Consider the following 20,839-nt stretch of genomic DNA (forward strand, 5'->3'; position numbering starts at 1 on the left):
TAACAAGGCTAGATAGGCTTCAAGCTCATTTGATGTTCATTAATTTGGTCTAATTATAAAGTCCATTATGTAGTTTAAGCCTTCTTTTAAAAGATATACAAGATATATGTTTTTTGATTAGAGGATAATAGAATCTTTTATCTAAAAAGAAAATCTAAAAAACCTTTAAAATATCTAAATCCTCTTAGAAAAATATGTCTAGCATATAAGGACGAACAAAACCCTTTAATCCGCTTTATGAAATATCAGCCCCACTGTTCTTGCTATGGCTACCTGGCAACAATGGGCGCCCACAACAAATCCCGGGCAGGTGAAACCGGTTCCAAGCTTCTCCGGTTACCGCCGTCCTATACGGTTTTTGTTTGTCAAACAAAATGCTTGAGTGCATCCATCAGCTACAGGAAATTATCAACCAGAAATATTTGCTTTTCCGAAAAAATTGATTGTTTTAAGGGCGTTGCTTGGGGCGTAAATGATAATCGAGAGACAACAACGCCCACAAAATGATAGTCCAAAATCCATCACGAAGATGGGCATTGAAAGTGCCTCCCACTATTGCCAGCTGCCTGGCACTAGACTGGCACTCATCCACCTACTGAAAGTTTGTATCTCGATAAGTTAAATTAGCGATTCAATGCTACATTTATTTTCAGAGCAGTGAAAGTATGCGGTAGAGGGGTGGGCGTAGAAGCAGGGCGACGTGCGGAGAAGTTTGCACGCAAATCCACCAACTCATGGGGGTGACTCATTGGAGGATCTCGTGCTGCCAGTCGATCAGATTCAGTTGGGGCTTGAAGCGCTTGAGGGGACCTAAAAAAAGAAAACATTTAAATTAGACCAAAAAGTAGACCAGGTAGGACCATTGAAAGAGTTAAAGATCACTTACTTATCAAAGCATAGCGCTGTTCCTTTTGCAGCGCCAAGTAGTCCACATTGGGACCCGTAAGATGCTGTGCAGCAGCTCCGCTGCCCACAAGCTCCGGTATCCAGATCTCGTCCAGCGCCGCCTCCACAGCCTTCAGCAGGGCCTTGAATTCAAGCTGCAGCGAGGCCGCCAACGAAAAGCAATCTACGCTTGAAGAACTGGACGAGCTGGTGCATCCGCTGATCTGGAGCAGCGCTTTGCATGTGTCACGCACAGGCTGTTGCTGTTGGGCGATCTTCGTGACGTGGTTGTGCAGCGCATCGATGAGCGCGATGTCTTCGAAGGGGTTGCCTGGCTTCAGGCTAAGGAGCTTGCGTTCGTGCTTGCGTCGGTTTTTGCTCGAGCGGAATGTCTTGCTGGAGAAGGTATAGAAACGCAAACGGAAAGTGAAATTTCGGCAATGTGCAATGGAGCATCCAGTTGGCGATCGGAAAGGAAAGGAACCTACCCTGTGCCGCGCGAAGTGCCACTGAAACGCGAGGAATGGAGACTGGTGGTGTCCGAAAGCAAATCCGCTTCCTCGATATCCATATCCGCATCGTTTTCCGTACCACCGGCAGCTTGTTTCTGTCGAATGTCCAGGAGACGCTGCTTGTAGTCTAAGAAGAGCTGCAAGTCTGCCTGCAGAGAGGTCTGCAATTGAGTCCCAAAGCTTAACAAAGCTGGAGCTATCTTCGTGGCTAGAAATAAAGAATGTAATGGCATAAAAAATATTTCCTTTGTGTTTAAGATACTTACCTAAAAGGCTTTCATCATGCAGTCCTGCTTCATAGATGGCCCTGCCGTAGAGATGTCCCTCGAGCAGCACCTCGAGTTGCTTCTCCCGATCCCCGCCGTGGTCCTTCACCAGCTCATATGCCTCCAAGTGGCGGCCTTGCTGCTGAAGTGGGCCCACCAGCGACAAGGCGACTTGATCGAGGGGCTCATTCAGCTTCTTGGCCAGGACCAGAACACGCTGCCAATCTAGAGTGTGCTTGGCACTGAGCAGCGCCTGTTGCAACTGGCCACCACGCTCATACATGAGGCTAGCGTTCTCCAATCTGGCATTGGCCCTTAAATGATCGGCATAGGCTACGCATATGCTCTTGTGAAAGTCCTCGTGCCCCTGGTAACACGTCAGCCCCGCCGTGTACAGCTCATGCTTCTTGATGAACTCCAGCGCCTCTTCGTAATGCTCCTCTCCGCATGCAGCCAGGTGGGATAAAGCTGAAGCGTACTTTTTGAGGTGGTCGTCAATTCGAAACTTGCGATAGTCGACGGGCAAGGCCTTCAGTTCGTTCAGATAGGGTAGGAATTCTTTGGGATCTTTCTGGGACTTCTGTGCGACGAATAAAACGATGCCAAAGTCGTACATGCCCAGGGCTACGTTGTACAGATCGTTGACATCCACCAGATACAAGAGGTACTTTAGCATCTGATCCGCCGATGCAGCATCTGACTGCTTTTCCTTCCAGATGAGCTTCAGAGCTAGCTCCATGTGGCCCAGCTTGACATAGGCCGTGATCAGAGCTAGTCGGAACCGCTTTACATCCACCGGGTTTGTGGCCTGCTCCATGATCTTTCCCAGCAGTCTGCAGATGTACTCGATCTTGTTTTCGACGCGGTAATCCTCCGGATAGCTCTGCTTTCCGGCTTCATAGTTGCTGGAGTACATGCCCTTGGAGTAGTCCTCGTTCTGTAGCTCACTAAGGAACAGGCACAGCCACTGACTGTCCTTTATCTGCTGCAGGAAAACATGAGCATCGGCCACGAACTGCTTCACATTATGGTCGCAGATAATGTTCAGATTAATTCGATGTTTGCGAAGCATTTCCATGGCAGCTTGATACTCCTTCCGCTTCAGCAGATCACTAAACAGTTCCAAAGCAAGGACGCGGGGGCAGATGGCCTCTAAGTTTCCTCGCGGCAGCTGGAGCACCACCCGAGCCTCTCTGGCCACTGCAGTAACCAGTTTGCCGCCACGCTCAATGCTCCTGCTAGACACTTGATGCCGGTCCCGCAAGCGGACGAAGTGCAAGACATTCAACTGGGTGTAGGCCAGGTAGTTACCCACAACACAGAAAGATGTTACATCCTCGGCGATGCGCTGGCCATCTATGTGGAGTAGTTGCTGCGAGCGTAGAGTGATGAGACCACCTGATAATGAATACATTTAATGACCTTGATGACACCAGATGTCCGTGATACTGCTTACCAGTAGATTCGCTATTGAGGTTGAACCATTCCATCTGGTCCGCTGGCTGGGCCAGCTGTACATGAGTCCGCTCCACTTTGAAAGTGTTGAACGTTGTCACGTCGACCTCATAGCTATGCCCGTTCTTAACCGTCTGAACGTAGAACTTGTCGCACTTCCCAACGGCAACCAAATTGACCAGGCCATTGATTCGCAGAGAGCTCTGCAGCTTGTAGCATGGCAGACCTTCCTCGTTAACGTCGTCGTCATCAGGCTCCTTGTTTATCAGCAGCAATCGGGTGGAGTCGCCGGAACTGTGCGTGGCAATGAGGTAATCGGAGTTAAAGTAAGTTAGATTGGCTAGAGGCAGCTTGGACAGCTCCGGATCTGGTCCTAGCTGGAAGGCTTTAGGTTCATTTCCACTCCATTGTTGCATGGGATCGTAGAAATTAAGTTTCCGATCGCTGGTATACACACATAAGCAACCATGGTTCCAGCTGATGGCTTTGACATAGTCCTCCAACTGCAAGACCCGCTGGCTCATGGGAGGGGGGACGACAACCTTAGAGAAATCAGTGATCAGAAGGCGCTTCCCGTCGATAACACCCACGATGCCACTGTTCTTTAAACAGTCAATGGCAAATGCCCAACGGTAGACCAGGTGCTTGCCGCTTTGCCGGAGAATGTGCAGCGTGTGTTCCGCTCCCATTCTTGTGTCCCATTGCAAAAGTGCCAGAGGATCCTCGGGGCCAAAGATCAGTACCTGCTTCAGATACCAGTGGTAGTTTCCTATGGTGTACAGATATACCCTTTCCCCGTCTTTGGTAGCTGTTCTGATGGCCAGTATGTCAGAGTCCTCACTCCAGCGTAGTTGAACCACCGACTCCTCCTGCAAATCGAAGGGAAGTACTATTTCCCGATGCCTTAACCCGTTCTTCTCGAAAAGCGCTATCGTAGATTTGTTGGGGAATCTCTGGGGCAAGGCGATCCAATTTCCAGCTGGCCTCCAGGCTAAGGCCTCCTGCAAATTGGCGCTCTTTTCGGCCGTGTGCTGGAGCTTTCCGTCTATGTCATAAACCTTGAAAGTGCGTCCAACTTGGGCAGCCACGTAGGAAACCACAAACAAAGCTCCATCCCCGCGCCATGAAATGTGAATGTCCTGCAGAGCTCAAATAAGTACGTTTATACAGAATCGTTAAAAAAAGCTCACCTTATTAAGCTGTTCCCAATCCTGACTGGCTCCCTGATCACCACTTCCCTTCTTGGCAGCCTGTTTCCCTTCGGAACCATGAAACTGGGTCTCCTTTTTCCCCCAGCCGACGTTGACAAACTGTTGATCCTCCGATAGCTCCGCATCCAGTGGCTGCTCGGCGATCACATCGAAAGTGCTTGTCATGAGCACAACATTATGCGTTCTGGTAACGAAAGCCACTACCTCCTGGTTAGGGGACCAGGCCATTCTCTCTATACCCACATCGCAGTAGGTGCCCTCAGTTGTCGCTCCCGTCTCAGGGTTAACCAGCAACACCTCTCCTGCCCCGCTTGCCAGGCATATTACGTTGTCTAGCTGGAGGAACTCTGCTCCCACGATATCCGGCAGATCGGCGATCACCTTGGACCCCGCATCGCTTGTGTAGAGTTGGCTGTCTGTTACGATGAAAACAGTATCGGAGGCTTCACCGTTGAACTCCGGCTGTAGCAGAAGTTGCCTCGCCTGGGCCACATCCGTGTCCAGCTCCTTGCAATATTGCAGCTTAAGATTGCGCATTTCGTAAATATTGCACGTGTGGAGCGGTGTGACCGGAGCTTTTAATGTTTACTTTTTTATAGTGCCAGAAATAAAGCTGCATTTTTTATATTTTGCTTTTTTATCCTTTAACTAGATATAAAATGTATAAATAGGTTTATCTTTTGAGAGTCCCAATTATTTCATTTCGTTGAGCCATCGCATATAACTCCCACTTTTTTCTAATTAATTTATATTTAATACCATAACTACAGAGCGTGAACCGAACTATTTGACCCACTCTTATTTAAAAATTGATGGCACATAAGTACATTTGCTTCAATAGCCATTAGTACAACACTAATCTCGAAAAAAACTTAAAAAAATTTGTTTTTAAAAAATATCATTTAAAAAACGATATAGTTATCGATATGGTAACTATCGATAGTGTCATCATTGTTTTTACAGCTCCCATTCCGACACTCAACAACACTACCGCGGTCTAGCAAGCAGCCATCTTGCTCTGCTTTTTATATTTTTTGTTTAAATTAAATCGTCCGTGCTACGAAGCGATCGCCGAACCACAGGGACACCTGCTTAGCGCTAAACGCCATGAATGGGCTAAACTGAATCAGATGCAAGTGCGGCTATGCATCATTCCAGAAATCCAGCAGCAGCCAGTTGTTGGTATTCGATTGCGTGTGTGAGTGCTTGTGCAAGTGTTTCGCGTGAGGTGTACGTGTGAGTGTGGGCACCCATCTCGAAAAGGTGGTGCAAATGTTTATAAATATATATTACACTCCGTGTTCTATATGCATTATTAAAATCAAATGACATGTGCATGTGGCTGCTGAAGGCTTGATGCGCCAGCAGGGACGTCAGCAGACGCAGAGGCAGCACCAGCAGCATCAGCAGAGCAGAACGACACAGCGTCAGATTGGAATGTGTTAAGCAACAAAAACAACAACTCGACGAAAAAAATAACAACATTCGAGTATAACAGTAAAAAAAAAAACATAGTGAACATCAGGTAAGCATAACTATTTCTTTGGAAGCTGATAAGATCCGACATGGGGCCTTTTTTTTTCAAGGACTCCGCCCAACGCCCTTTTTGCAGCGTCGCGCTGTCTGCTTCCTTAATTTGTATATGTATGTCTGCCACTGTGTGTGTGTGTGTGTGTGCGTGTGAGTGTAAAAGCTTGCGAAAAAAAAGGATAACGATAACACGCCCATATCTTCTTATTGGCAAGTAAACAAACTAACTTTCAACTTGAAGGAGGGGGTTGGGGGGGCTTTGGAATTTGCTTTCAAAATAGCCATTCCATTTGTTGCATAAATGCTTGCCTCATCATCACTGCTGCTGCGATGATAATTATAAAGGCAAACACAAACACAAGCCAGCGAAAAAATTGGCAAAAATATATGTTTGCTCCCCAAAAGTGTGTTTTTTCCCCTTCTTTTTGGGTCACAAATGCAGCATCTTCAGCCTTAGTGTATTATCATTTTAATGCTGTTGTCTGAGGTCAACTAGGTCTGAATTGGTAGCTGGCTAACGAAAGCAAAAACGCGCTAATAAAAAACAAAACACAAAAAACTACGCATTTCCACAATCGGCAACAATACGGCAAAGTCAAAACAAAAACACGTTTTTCAACTCAACGCTGGAGCCAACGGCGCGAAATATTTGCTTCTCCCCGTTGTTGTTGTTATTCATTTTTGAATAGGGTGCCCCCCTCCATATATACATAGGTATCTACTACTATATATACATATATACCAACAATCGGGCCATGAATGACCAACCAATGCGTACAGTAGTAATTAAAGGCAATAACCGAAGCGTGAATTTCCGTTCGTGGCTTCTCTTCTTGTTTTTTTCGGCCAGTTTCTGCGTCGTCGTAGTAAGCTGACGTCACACGTAGGCGCCACAAAGCTTCCTTCCAGCACCCCACCCCCACTCCATCCCCCCCTCTCGCATGCATGCGTGGGCGTTGTACTGCGTAGCTGTATCATTCAACCTGTATCTGTGTCCGTGCCGAGTAGTAGTAGTACATAGCTTGGTGTGTGTGAGGTCAGTACTGCGTGAACTTTTCGCATCGCACTGGCACTGGCTAGTGGAATATTTAGTTTATTATCTGGGCAATTTTTAGTTAGTTGCCTAGTTGTGCTAATTAAGGCATTGCATGCCGGTTGGAATGCTAATTGGCATTTGTAATTTTTTAAAAGGGCTATAGACTAGACTATACTAGAAACTATACTATAGAATACACCTATAGAATAAAACCCAATTTCCACAAGAATTTCATTTCTAGAATCTTCTCGATTTCCCCTTCCCTGCTCTTATCAGAGCCACCACCTATCAGATACTATCAGAATATACTAGATAATATATCTTATATCTATCTTCTGCTCTGCTTCTGCTTTCTGGAATCCCAAAGATACTTCTGAGTTGGGAATGCTTCCCCATATATTCCCGTATATCTTTTGCATAGTTTGCGAATATTTCGAGATTGTTTGTTTGTCTTGGCTTCTCTTCGAAAATTTTTCGCGCTCGGGGGAGTATTTTTAGAAGCCCCCTCTTTGATCTGCCCAGTAGATTCCACTGGGTGGTGGACTGGGAAATGCAGTGCCTGCAGTGACGTCAGGGAGAATCTTCCTCATTTTCTCTATAAGCAGCCCATCGCTAAATGGGGGGAGGGAAAATGGAAGAAAAAGTGGGTGGGCAGTGTCGGTTGCTAATTGCTCTTCAAATATGCCACAGAATGCCACACAAAATCGCACAAAATCACGAACTGTGCAACTGCATCTGCTGGATCTGCTAAAGAAACAATAAACATTTCGATGTCTGCATTTTTTCAGGCAACTGCTTTCGCGGCAGCATCTCATGTTCATGCAAAAAAAACTGTCATTTGAGTTAAGGGGGGGGGAGGGCTAACAATGGGGAATTAATTATCATGGCTGGCGGCTGCAATTAGACCAGGCCGGGCTACCGAAGTTATTAAAACTGAAAGGAAATCGATCCGAACGGCAGAGCTCTTGATATGGGATATGGCCAAATCGGGGGTTTAATTGGACTTTGAGCCTAAAGGTCTCTATATTGGCCTAAAGGTGATAGTTTTAAATAAAATATAATTAATAATATATTAATTTTTAAGAGACCTATAGAATCTAACTAGTTGCTAAAGTCACGTAGCCTTCATTTATACTAAAAGTATATTTAATTTTTAAGATATTTGTTTAAAGATACTGTTATAAAACGATAAAGCTTTAAAGAGAAAAATAAATAAATTAAATAAAAATATCTAATTTTTTTTAGTTTCTATTAATTAAACTCGAATTAACCCAATATCTCTGCAAAATAACAACCACATCTTGACTTACTTTTGGCCTTACTTCCAAAGCCAAACCAAAGCCAGAGAGACCACAACCACCAGCTTGAAATACCAAAATTGGCCTAATGAGTTAAGCAACACATGTTTGGATTTTATTTACTTCCAATACGAGTCTATAGCTATTAATTTCAACAAGCTATAAAGCTTTGAAAACTCAACCAAAATCGGAATCAAATCAGTGCAGCAGGTGGGTTATGGCAATATCGCATGCGAGATAACGCATGAGAAAGAGCGATAGCCGGCGATGCCAAGCTAAGCTTACTCTCTTACTTGAGAGAGAGAGAGAGTTTAAGTTTTCTTGTAATCTCAGTATCCGGTGTTTTCTTCTCCCATTCAGTTGTAGTTCGTCGGCGGGAGAAGTAACGGGTAACGGATATCGGACAAAGAGCCAGGATATAGTTTAAGTAAAGCCCTGGCTAAGAGAGCGAAGAGTGCGCGCGCGGATAAAGAGAGCTAACAAAAAGCATAAGTAGAGGTGAAAATGAAGGTAAAACCAAAGTGGCAGGCGAAGCGCGCGGTCGCCACGCAGGCGCAGAGAGCTCTTTCGTATTTTTGATAATCGCGTGTCTGTTTTTTGGCCAAAAATCGATTGCAATTGGCTAATTTTTAGCAAAATATACTATGACGGTATGCAAAGTATGCAAAGCGATGATAATCCATTCAGTGCAAACACAAAGCCCCTACTGGTGTCGTAATTCGCGAAAAAATTCAGCGAATTGTTGGCTATCGCTGTTGTATTAATTAATTATACAAGTGATTTATGTTGAAACATGTCCGAAGAAGGCGCTCTTGCGAAGAAAGTGAATCAAAAGCGGCGAAAGATGAGCTTCCTGTGGCTCTTTTGGCCAAAAATTTGTGTTGCGATGGAGGGGCTCTGATGGCGCAATGACCTTAGTGATTTTTGATTTGTTTGCCGTGTCCGGGGCTGAGCGTTTAATTACGGGTTTGGGTCAGATGGATCGGACATTAATGGCAATCAGTGATTGGAGTGTGTGTCTGTATCTGATAGCCCAAGGCAGGCACAGAAAACATGGACTAGCCATATGGAATGAGAGTCTTAAAGCCTAGCTCATGGCCTCTGATATTCCTTTAATCTAAGTCTCTATTTCTTTCTGTGTAACTTTGAAGATGTTTGCTGGAAAGTCTCCAAATGAAAGTGCCTTGGCAGTCTTAACACTTTTCCCCACTCCCCTCTAACTCTCTACCTCTCTATACATGATGACCAGGTTTTCCCCCATCTTGCAAGCCATTTCCAATCACCGGAGTGCTAATTGTTTTCTCAGGTCCCCACGGGTTATAAACCCCAGTTCCTATTACTGCAATTTCTTGGCCGATTCTCCTCTTCTCGGCCCCGATCCACGTCCAAACGCAAATTGCATGAATCATTCGGCTTAGACCCTCTACGAAATACAATTGATTTGCACGCTAATTTTGGCATTCAAGTTTGACAAACAAAAACTGGTCGTTGGAAAAGCCATTTTCAATTTTCCAGCGCATTAGTCATCGCCGCTCTAATCGTTCAAAACCGGGGCCTTAAACTGTAACTAGTTTTTCGCCATCGCCACCGAGACTGAGACGGAGACTGAGACTTTAACTGGGAAACTAATCCACGAAACCTCCTCATCCTGAAGCCAGTACGAGTTCAGGTCTGGACCGACTGAGTGAAAGTGGAAAAAAAATACAAAAAAAATAAAAGAAACTGCACTAAACTTCAACTGCAGACGCGTGAAACAATTTTTGAATGTTTTTCTTGGCTCGCGGCTCTGTACATGGGGTTTATGTGTTTTCCAGCTAGCCAGTTAGCCACTTATTCAATTTGCCATTCACTGCACACGCCGTGGAAGTGAAGATGAGACCGGGCCGGAGACCAGGCCCAAACCCAAACCCAAACCTGGCCAAAGCCAATGGCGCATTTTATTTTTCATTCCTCAATTACAGCCAAAGAGACTCTTCAGCTAAACTAATTGCAGAGCTTAGTTATTAATTAGGCACTGGACTGGCACAAACAATGGCATAAAAATGCTCTTTTTTTGTCTCTTGAATGGCTTATCTATTGACTGTCACACAGTTACCCCCTAAAACTTTCACTAAAGTAAGCTCTGCCAAAGTAACTAAGACCCGATGTATGCAACAGGTACACATGTCCCGAGGATATCCGCAGACTTACGCATCTGAATCTGAGTCTCAGTCTGAGCCATTGTCTCTTCTTATTGGCCACTTTGTCTTGGCCAGCTTGTCTTGAATGTTTATGGCCAGAAAAGAGTCAATGTTTGGCTTTTGCTTTCATCAGCGCCCCAAGCTTCAAACTTGTTGTGTCATACATACACAAGTCTGTTATTGTTTTATTTAATTAGTTTTTTGTCTTTTCGACTTTTCCCACTCGGTGGCTCGGTGGCTAGGCAGGCCCCTTTGTGGGTCAGGCGGTAGTAGTGATAAGAAATCACTTTCCACGTGCCCAATTCTGGCTCATTTGAATACCTAATTGAGTGTAGTGGGCATCGGTATCGGGATGACATTTCTTCAGGAAAATTCTCTTTTTTAGGAAGTTGGAGAACCTTAAAGACTTGTCCCTCAAGTCCCTTTAAACCTCAAGTCCCTCACAAACAATTAAGAAAGTCAGCCAACTACAACTATATATTGCCAACTTTCCCAACATTTTCTGTTTTCTGCCACCACCTGTCTTCTATAACAATGGCTCTCTCTATCTGCGGAGATTTCCCACGCCCAAATTATTTGCACAATATGTAGCCAGAGAGCTCCACTAAAATTCCAATTCAATTCAGGCTTCTGGTTCGTGTTTTCCCAACCCAGAGACCAGAGACAGAGCCAGAGACTCAAGAGATAGCGTTTTAAGCCGTTTGTGGAGCAAGCCTGAAAGCCATTGTCGTCAATTTCTGTAAGCCATGAGCAGCAGGTACTGACAAACCGTTAATGTGGCGAATTGGAATGCCAAAAAAAATAAATAAATAAATAAATGAAAAAAATTGTAAAGCTTAAGAGTTGTTATTAAACAGAGTGCTAGCCTCGCCCCCCAGTCCCTCTGGAGGCATTTTCTCATTATTTTGCTTTCATTGTTATACCGCTGGCCTGGCTACTGTCCGGAGACCAAATCGAACCGCTTACAGAACCACCCTAATTAGTATTATTACCAAAGAAAACAATTCCCGGGCTTTGTTCGGGCTCTGGACAGGCATTAGCCTCGATTTCAGTTCAATTCTATGGAAGAATTCTATGGGGTTGGGAGGAGACTGTTTGTGTTGAACGGCTACTGGGCACTGACAGGGGGCGGTATACATCTGTCTATATAGTATATACTCTACTCTAAGTACAGTCTAAAATTGAGGAAAATAATTTCTAAAGAAGTCATTAGGGAATCATGAAGGAATCTGATAGAATATAGAAAGAAATCTTACCTCCTCCTTCCTTAAGGAATAGGTAGGTAAGAGGGATATACTAAACTAAAAAATAATAGAAAAATCATTAATAAAGTAGCTAGGTATATACTCTACTATAGACTCTATCCATACTAGAGTTCTCTTGCGAGGAAAGTAATTGCCAAAGGAGTCATTAGGGAGTCATGATGGAATCTGAGAGGATTCAGAACTAGGATCTATAAATCTAGAACACTTTCAGCCTCAAGGAATAAAAAGACGATAAGGGTATACTTTTCAACTGAAAAATAATGGGGATAAAGTACAAAAAAACAGCTAGCAAAGTATTTTCTATAGGAATCATAGAAATTATTATTAAGGAATCTTAACGATCTAGCAATGTAGAACACTTTCTCAGGCTTTCTCATGAGATGGTAATTTTTAAGGCAAAAATAAAAGGGAATATCTATACAAAGATATTATTAGCTATGTATATTTTAATAATATACTCTATCTACACCGTAGATGGTAGGACGGTAGCACTTGCGAGGAAAATCATTGCCCGAGGAGTCAATGGGAAATCGTAAAAGAATTTGTTAGGAACTTAGTACACTTTCTCAGTCTTATAAACTAAAAAGATGATACTTTTCAAGTCAAAAATAATAGAGAATACCTTAAAAAAGTAGATAATAGCTATAGCTAATAGTTTTCAAATCTCCAATCACACTCCATTGCGCCATCAATAGACCCCATTTTAGTGATAAAGTATTACCAAAAAAAACTCCAAAGAATTCAACGAAAAAGTGCTCTCTAAAGTGACTAAAAACGAAATGCTTCGGCATGTGCCTCCGAGATGGTGACCACAATTAAAATAACCTGCGATGGAGTCTTCATCCAGTCCAACTCGTACCTCATGCCCTCGGCCGCCAGTGGCCAGCTCCCGGGAGCAGCAGGATCGGCCTCCTCAGACCGGGCTCTGAAGGCGGGCTCCTCGAACGAAAGCGACAACTCGCAGACGAGCAGCGGCAGTCAGACAGCCTCCAGTGCCGGGAAGCGCTCCAACAGGTCCGTGGGCAGGAGCCAGCGAGGATCCGGAGGGCAGGACACTAGGCGGAGGTACTACTTCGGCAGCAAGGACATCTACTGGTGCAAGCAGAGCCGGGAGGGCTTGGGAGGAGGAACTGTTTCTGGGGGCAGACCCGCTTCGAGTTTGACGCGCAGTGCCAGCAGTGTGACCCACAAGGAGGCCTCCACCCACGCCACCCACAGCGGGGGGCAGGTGATCTCGAGAGCGCGCCGCAAGCCCCTCCTCCTGTGCAGCAGCCTGAGTGCCGCCTACGCTCCTCCCCGGCGCCGGGAGTTCTACTTCTGCGACAAGTATGCCCCCTCCCTCCAGGGTAGGAGCTCGCTCTCCCCCAGCAAGTCCTCCACCCCGTCGGCCAAGAGCGAGTCTGTCCAGCCGATCGATGCCCGGCTTCTGAATTTCCTGCGCAGTGCTCAGCGGAAGTTCCAGGTGGCCAAGTCCAAGCCGGAGCAGCAGCAGCAGCACACCAAAGATAAACCCCAAGCTAAGGACAAGGGGAGTGGTCAGGACTCGTCCCGATCCTTGCCGATCATTGCCTCCACAGAGGAGTGGATTGGTTAGTACCCTAAGACCTAATCTAACTTCAGCTTCAACTTCTAACCTCATGGTAGCTGGTTCTAGCTCTTCCAAATACTTATCTTAGCTACCATGCCCCGTCACCGACTTGGCCCTGCTCCCGATATCCGACCCCGATGTGGCAACTGCTCTGCAGATTGTATTTCAAGCCTCCGAAATTCTCAAATCCGACATTGGGCCTGGGTATTGGATAACCATATCTGAGAGCCAGTGGCTGGCAGATTAGGAGAAGGGATCTACTCCGCCCACTCCAAGCCACCCTTCAGGGTCAGCAGCTCCAGCTAACCATGTCATTAGCAGCAGACATGTATGTTAGTTAGTTTCGAGTGCAAGGTGTAGTTTTCCCCCCACGGGTGTCTGTCGGTTGGCTTCCTTCTTCCTGCTTGCGGTTTTCCTTTCCTGCCCATCGCCTCGGTGCCCGAACCCCAATCCCAACTGTGAAATGCATGCGATATGCAAATTTCTGAGGCCCTCATGCCTCGCACGCCATTCATGAGCGCCTCGTGTTCCATTCACGGCTTTTGTTTGGCTGGAATGGTACTCCTCCCTACTGGTGGTGGCTTACTGACTAAGGTTACCTTTCTTTTGGGGAGAAGACACAACAATGGCCCAGGAACTGTCGACTGTCGGCACTGTTGACTGACTTTGGTGTTTACCTTTCGAGTGTGAGAGTCGAAGGCAACTGTTGACTGACTTGCTTCCCTTAGTTTTGGTTTTTATTAGTTAATCTCTATACTATACTATACTATACTATATTTCCTTATATGCTTAAATCATAACACTTCAAGGCTAGTGTATTCCCACCTCCGGTCTCCAAAGTTGATTTTTCTTTGTTCTCTTGGGCGGGTATGGGCTCTGCTCCACCTCATACCCCAAGGAAGCAAAACACAAAAGATTCTCACGTACTTGTTACCTCTATAGGTGTTGAACTTCTTCTATCCATTTACCCAGTCATGTACAATTTCCTCCAATACCTGGAGGTGCTGACAAGTTGGGCATCCATCTGAAGAGAAAAGGAAACTGCTGAAAGAATTGTAATTTCAGAAGAGTCTCTTACTTTAGTTTGTTTATTTGTTAAATATTTTGTTCAAAGATTGTGTGAAATTGATTCTCCATCGCTGGCTGGTTTGGCTAATTGGTGTTATTACCTCATCGAGTCTGTCGGGGATTACTGCGCATTTCGAACACCCACAACCGAGACACAACCAAACAGTGCATTGCAAAAGTATATACTCATATATTTATATATGTACATGACATGTGCCTGTGAATCACTCGAGTTAATGGCTTGCACTTTTTCTCAAACCCGGCCGATGTCCGGCAGATACTTTTTTGTACTTTTTATGGTTATTACTTGAATACTTTGGGATATTCATCTCATCGCCCTGCCCTGTCGATGTTTATTCACTTGAGGAGCGTGTTTAGGCCTTGCTGGTGAATGTTTATGTTCGTCTCGCTTCTGTGGCGCTTTGCAGCCAAAATACTTTATTAGTATTAATTATTAATGTGGTTTTGCAAGACGAGTGGCATGCTGTTTACATTGCCACAGGTACTAGTTGCTAGCTACTAGCTAGAGGTGTTGCCACACCTGTCAATCAGTCTGTCTAGCAGGCACCTTCCTTGGATCGTAAACATCAATATCTGAAAAGTTAGCGGCCTCTCGTCATTCAAGTCGTTGACTAATCAACCTTTGGACGAGTCACTCCCAACAATGTCCGTTTCGAGGGCTCTTTACTTTCGTTTCTGAGTCACTTGAGGGAGATATGGATTTTAAAAATACCATACTTCTACAAGTTATATTCTCAAAGAAGTCAAGGTCGTTGGGGATATCGTATGGATGTGACGTCACTGGCAAGTGTTTTTTTTTGGCGCTCAAACGTGGGGCATCTATTATACATTCTAAATATTATTGCTTTCTAATGCCTTTTGGCTCATTTCATATCCACAAGTGCCTGTAAAATATTAAGGAACTATTTATAAAATAATATAAGTCACTCGAGTGTAATGTCGAGACACTTGCTCTGTTCTCTCAGTGCCTGAGTCCAAGTTCCAGGTTCGATTTATCTCCACCAAAGTTGGAGGAACAATCGAAACAATGAACACAAGTGGAGCATGGCGCCTATTGTCTGCGGGTGTGACTTCAAAGAGCCGACCCGGCAAGCAGGAAGCTCTGACTTTATGCTGATGACTGGGACTGTAGCTGTAACTGTAGCGTTATTCGTCAGCAATGACTGACTGCAATTGCCGGAATAACTACCTGATTTGAAGAGTCATGCTGAACCAATTTAGAGCGATAGCCCGAAACTCCACTAAAGGCGGATATGGGCAAGGCCTGACCTAAGCTGCCATCCAATCCCATCTCATTCCCACGATAAATCCACATCCCAGCAACGGCGACAAGAATGAGAATTAATATGCAAGAAGCGTTTCCGCCAAGCGAGCGAGCGAGATTCGCTAATGAAATTTGCATAAAATTAAGTTAAGAAATTAAGTTGCCATCCCACTATATCTTCCAGAAGAGGAGGAGGAGCAATTACAAGTAACGCGATCCAGATACCTGACTCATCCCGAACTGAAACAGAGCCCTCTCCCGAATCCATACAGTAGCTCTGAAGTGAGCTCTAAAAGTGCGCAATAAAGACATTTAATTATGCCCGTCACATGCAAATGTTTTACATTCGGAGGCGAGTGGATCGCTCACCCGATTAGCATGCCATTTGTGTTCATTTGAGTCACTCCACCGAGTGTGTTGACCAACAATTGGCGTTGCGCATTCCAAAGTCCCCCAGGGGTCTTATGCAATGCCAGTTATTTTGTGACTTGGCTGATTAAATAAACTAGTGAGGGGCCTTGAGTTAATCTAGAGAAAAGCTTGACCTAACTAAGGCTATATGTATTAGGCTAATTCGGATTTTTAAGCAAGTTTCGAGGAGGTTGGGAACTTAGGGTCATTGGGACTCCGAAGACTAGAAAGAGATGTGCCTGAAAGGTATTTTAAGAAATATTTTAGAAGTACTTTAAAGTATTACCCATTAAGTTCTACTGAGAAGTTATACCTAGAATTAAAATTGGCATTCACTAAAAATACAACAAGAGAAGTGCCTTGAAGGTAATCTAAGAAATATAAAAGAAATACTTTCAAGTATTATCCATAGAATCCCACTGAGAAGCTCTACCAAGTTCTATCTAGTACTCTATTCTAAATACTCTACCTAAAAGCAAACTTCAAATTTATTAAAAATACAACCAGGGAAGTGCCGAAGAGGAATTATATTAAAAGATTAATAGATCACTTAAGGTGTTCTTTGGTTAAGGTTTTGATAATATTCTACTTAGAGCTCCCATTAAATCCCCACAAGTGCTAACCCTTGATGGAAACTATATTAGATACCTGACATCCAATTTATTTGTTAATTATAGGCAGAACCATTTAATATATTACAACCTTGCCCATTAGACCACCTCCACCCCGAATATTATAATAAATTAAAGATAAAAACGTCAATAATACGAACATATGAGGTTGTCTGTGTCTGAAACTCCGATAAGATTAGGGAGCTGGTTGCTATTCTATCAGCAAATAACATCATCAGATGATAGTGCCCAAATAACATTAAACACCCAAAACTAAAGCTTCCATTCATTATGATTTTTATAGACGAGGAAGCCCTGTCCCAGGAAGAGGGAAGCCGCGAGAGGAAGTCCCAATCCAAGTCCAAGGAGAAGGATAAGAAGCAGCCACTCTCCAGAAAGGCTTCAGGCGAGACTTCAGGTGATCTAATCACCGTCGAGATCAAGCAGGGACCGCTACGGAAGCAGCCTCTTCCGGCGGCCTCCCAACCACCCAAAGAAGAAGACCCACCCACGATGAACAGCCACGCGACCGCCACCCAGAACGGACAAACCACGGTGGTGGGGCATCATCGCGGCTTCTCGCAGCCCTCGGTGACGGTGGCCGCCGCCTCGGCGACGGGCAGCACCGCCGGCGATCCATGGTTCCTTCAAACCACCGGCCACCAAATGCCCCCCACCGCCCCCCTGCGGCACAACAAGCGGCCAGCACCCCAACCGAATGCGGTTCTCGGCGCTGGCGGTGGCAGCGGTGGTACGGCCGCTGGCTCAGCGATCGGAGCGGTTCTGTTGCACCAGCAGCAGCTCAGCCAGTCGCAGCCACACATCGTGCCGCCGAGCATACCGCCGCACCACCACCACCATCGCGACAACAATGTGGTGAGTGACCTTGTGGTCTCTAGCGTTGATTCATTCAATTACTGACCCTGACATTGCTCTCCTTCCAGCATCCCAACCAGCCGGGAGCGGCGGCCGCCCTGCATCTGTCATCGCATGCGCTTAATAGTCATAATTTAATCAGCAGCGCCAACAACCACTCGCCCAAGTCCCCCAGCCAGACACAACAACAACAGACGACGACCCAACAACAACAACAGCAGCAGCAGGCGTCTCACAGTATACTGTCCACCTTTGCGCCAGCAGCCTCCAGTGGATCAGTACAGGCAGCGGGTTCGCAGGCGGCGGGAGGAACCGCTGCTGCCGTGGCCGCCGTGGCTCAACAGCAGCAGCAGCAGCACCTCCAGCTGCTGGCCAACTGTGGCGGAGCTGGGGGAGCGGGCCTGATGTCCTCCTCGTTGAACGCCGCCCAGATGGCGTTGCATGCCTCGGAGCGGGCGCTGCCGCCAAAGAGCCTGGCCCTGAGTAGCAGCCAGCACGGCAGCAACATGCTGCTCCACACGACTGCCCAGCCGACGCAGGCAACCCAGCCGGTGTCCGGCAGTGGATCCGCCGGCATGTCCACCTCCCTGCACAGCTTCGATATCAACGGCGGCGCTGGCGGCAGTGGCGTGAATGCGAGCACTGCTTGGACGAGTGGCTCCACCACGGCCATGAACCACTCCTCGCTGTCGCCCACTGCCATGGCGCCCCAACAGCTGCGCAAGTGTGAGGTCAAGCTGAATGCCATGCCGTGAGTTCATCCTAGATTTAGATTCATAAACTAAGACCACTAAGATCCTTCTTTTGGTTAGATGGTTCCATGGCAGCATAACGCGCGATGAGGCGGAGCACCTGCTGCAGCCTCGAGAGGACGGACTGTTCCTGGTCCGCGAGTCCACAAACTTTCCTGGTGATTACACGCTCTGCGTCTGCTTCCAGGCCAAGGTGGAGCACTACCGGGTGAAGTATCTGGAAAACAAGCTGACCATCGACGACGAGGAGTACTTTGAGAATCTTGGCCAGCTGGTGGCGGTAAGTGTGCCTTAAAATGTGGCATGGAACTCTAATGAGAATGGTTTCCTTTTCGCAGCACTACGAAGCAGATGCGGATGGACTGTGCACCCAGCTGATCAAGTGCTTGCCCAAGCTGGGCAAACAAGAGTTCTGCATCAACTCCAAAGACTTTGTGGACAAGGGCTGGGTGATCCCCGAGGCGGAGCTGCAGCTGCGGGAGAGCATCGGCAAGGGGGAGTTCGGCGACGTGATGCTGGGCATACTGCGCAATGAAAAAGTGGCCGTAAAGATGCTCAAGGATGAGGGAGCTGTGCAAAAGTTTCTGGCCGAAGCCTCAGTGATGACGTGAGATATCCCCTGGAGAATCTATACTTCTGGTTCTAAACTCTTATTCTCCTTTTAGGACCTTGGAGCACGACAACCTGGTCAAGTTCATTGGCCTTGTCTTCACCAGCAAGCATTTGTATTTGGTTACGGAGTACATGAGCAAGGGATCACTGGTTGATTACCTGCGATCGCGCGGACGACAGCACATAACCAAAAAGGATCAAATCATTTTTGCCTAGTAGGTGGTTCTATTTCCCCTGAAAATCCCAATGCATAATCATATTTTGTTCTTAAATAGCGACACTGCCTCTGGAATGGAGTATCTGGAAGCCAAGAAGGTTGTGCATCGCGATCTGGCGGCCCGCAATGTCCTCATCTCGGAGGATTGTGTTGCCAAGGTGTCCGATTTTGGTTTGGCACGCGAGGAGTGCTACAACCTCGACGTTGGCAAGTTGCCCATCAAGTGGACGGCTCCGGAGGCGCTCAAGAATGGGGTGAGTTGGCTCTTCATATGATTAAGGACTATCTGAAACTAAATCTCATGTCGTTCCAGCGCTTCTCCAACAAATCGGATATGTGGAGCTTTGGCATACTGCTGTGGGAAATCTACTCCTTTGGTCGCGTGCCTTATCCGAGAATTGTGAGTTAGGAGTGGCTTTCAATAGGGCACTAATGTATATGACTATCTTCCATTACAGCCATTAGCTGATGTGGTGAAGCACGTCGAGGTGGGCTACAAAATGGAAGCACCCGAGGGCTGTCCACCGGAGATATACGAAATGATGCGCCAGGCTTGGGACCTCAATCCCGCCAAGCGGCCCACATTCGCGGAGCTCAAGGTGAAGCTGCAGCTGCTGAACAACGCCACAGCGTGAGGAGGCACTGGACATTGGACACAGATGCAGATGCGAATGGTATCAGACACGGAGATCAGAGGTTCAGATCGATTGCCAGCGTAGCCAAAGGAAGTTTCTCAGACCAAGCCAAGCCTAGCCAGAATAGTATCTGATCCAGAGCTGAAATTGACAAGACACCGAACACTGAACGCAACAATTTTTCGTACGATTATATACATACATGAATATATATATATATATATATATACATAACTCTAATTTACAACAATTTATTTACATATATAATTTATGGAGTAAGTTTTGTAAAATTAAGCGAAGAAACCCGACACAATCAAGCAATGTTAGTGAGTTGCGGCAGCTTCCGATTATAAATTAATCAAAAAAATCCATTTATATAACCAACCAAGAACGGACTACGGACTACGGAGAGGGAAGCTGAGGAGCAGGTGTAGCCTACCCTACCAACTATTGTATAACTTTACCTTTAACTATCACAATATTACGTTTATATGTGTAATCTGTAACGCGGCTATTTATTAGTTGCAATCCTCGTATCGGACTATCGCCACACTTGTATCTTTTTTTGTTATAGAATACGCATACATATGAACGGCACCCAGATGCCACATCCCCGATCCCAAGGGGGGGTGCCTGTCTAAAATTAATTGTTTTATAGAATATTTCCCTTATGATATATGGTGAGAGCCACAAAGAAATGTAATGTTTTTATTCGAGTTCTGTACACTCTTTCTGTTGAACCGTTTCTGTTTGTAGCACAAAACTGGAGGATGATATGACCATGTAGAACTTGTCCAACAAGTCGTTGGGATTGGGAAGAGATCAGATCAGGCAGAGGATTAGTTAAATTTAGTTACATTTATTTCGAAATCGGAAAATCAAACAAAAATTATGCAAAACAAACCTAAATACGAAGGCGGCCACGGTCGCGTGTCCTTAAAAACTCAAAAGTAAAAAAAAAAAAAGAAAAGAAAAATTATTAAAAAAAAAAACACTTGTGAAAATATGCATTAAATTACATAAACTTATACATATAATACACGTAAACTACGTATCTAGCATATGAATCGATTAATAATAATATTAAAAAAAAAAAAACATAAATTATTACGCGCTGTTGGAGGATTTGTTCAATATTCGATTTAA

General features: G+C 45.6%; 2 protein-coding genes and 1 long non-coding RNA gene across 4 annotated transcripts; 1 reads left to right on the top strand and 2 right to left on the bottom strand.

The window, feature by feature from the left end:
• Positions 1-459: 459 nt before the first annotated feature.
• Positions 460-4,917, bottom strand: Elp1 (elongator complex protein 1). The gene is made up of 6 exons (XM_017233261.3): positions 4,309-4,917; positions 3,120-4,257; positions 1,664-3,061; positions 1,374-1,605; positions 887-1,281; positions 460-810 (listed from the first exon to the last, which is right to left on the bottom strand). Exons 1-6 carry the CDS (start codon positions 4,864-4,866, stop codon positions 746-748), a joined length of 3,786 nt encoding a protein of 1,261 aa, XP_017088750.3. The 5' UTR covers positions 4,867-4,917; the 3' UTR covers positions 460-745.
• A 379-nt stretch (positions 4,918-5,296) lies between these two features.
• On the top strand, positions 5,297-20,717 carry Csk (C-terminal Src kinase). Of its 2 annotated transcripts, XM_017233135.3 has the most exons (10): positions 8,565-8,703; positions 12,334-13,227; positions 16,906-17,477; positions 17,546-18,228; positions 18,290-18,509; positions 18,568-18,836; positions 18,895-19,056; positions 19,117-19,312; positions 19,372-19,458; positions 19,517-20,717. In XM_017233135.3, exons 2-10 carry the CDS (start codon positions 12,441-12,443, stop codon positions 19,691-19,693), a joined length of 3,153 nt encoding a protein of 1,050 aa, XP_017088624.2. In that variant the 5' UTR covers positions 8,565-8,703; positions 12,334-12,440; the 3' UTR covers positions 19,694-20,717. The 2 variants fall into 2 exon arrangements, with proteins under 2 accessions (XP_070137693.1, XP_017088624.2); XM_070281592.1 differs by lacking the exons at positions 8,565-8,703; positions 12,334-13,227 and adding an exon at positions 5,297-5,854.
• On the bottom strand, positions 14,206-15,115 carry LOC138926667 (uncharacterized). The gene is made up of 2 exons (XR_011443278.1): positions 14,305-15,115; positions 14,206-14,250 (listed from the first exon to the last, which is right to left on the bottom strand). It is a non-coding gene; the product is annotated as an uncharacterized lncRNA (long non-coding RNA).
• Positions 20,718-20,839: the final 122 nt, after the last annotated feature.

This window comes from Drosophila bipectinata, chromosome 3R (assembly GCF_030179905.1).
Source record: "Drosophila bipectinata strain 14024-0381.07 chromosome 3R, DbipHiC1v2, whole genome shotgun sequence".
NCBI classification, from domain to species: domain Eukaryota; kingdom Metazoa; phylum Arthropoda; class Insecta; order Diptera; family Drosophilidae; genus Drosophila; species Drosophila bipectinata.

What these genes read in the sequence shown, in the direction of transcription:
- Elp1 (XM_017233261.3), bottom strand. Translation starts at nt 4,866, where the DNA reads ATGCGCAATCTTAAGCTGCAATATTGCAAGGAGCTGGACACGGATGTG. An exon ending in CCTCAATAGCGAATCTACTG is followed by an intron (nt 3,062 to 3,119) that starts GTAAGCAGTATC and finishes ATTCATTATCAG; the next exon opens with GTGGTCTCATCACTCTACGC. An exon ending in GCATGATGAAAGCCTTTTAG is followed by an intron (nt 1,606 to 1,663) that starts GTAAGTATCTTA and finishes CTTTATTTCTAG; the next exon opens with CCACGAAGATAGCTCCAGCT.
- Csk (XM_017233135.3), top strand. Translation starts at nt 12,441, where the DNA reads ATGGTGACCACAATTAAAATAACCTGCGATGGAGTCTTCATCCAGTCC. An exon ending in CTCCACAGAGGAGTGGATTG is followed by an intron (nt 13,228 to 16,905) that starts GTTAGTACCCTA and finishes TGATTTTTATAG; the next exon opens with ACGAGGAAGCCCTGTCCCAG. An exon ending in GCCGAAGCCTCAGTGATGAC is followed by an intron (nt 18,837 to 18,894) that starts GTGAGATATCCC and finishes TTCTCCTTTTAG; the next exon opens with GACCTTGGAGCACGACAACC.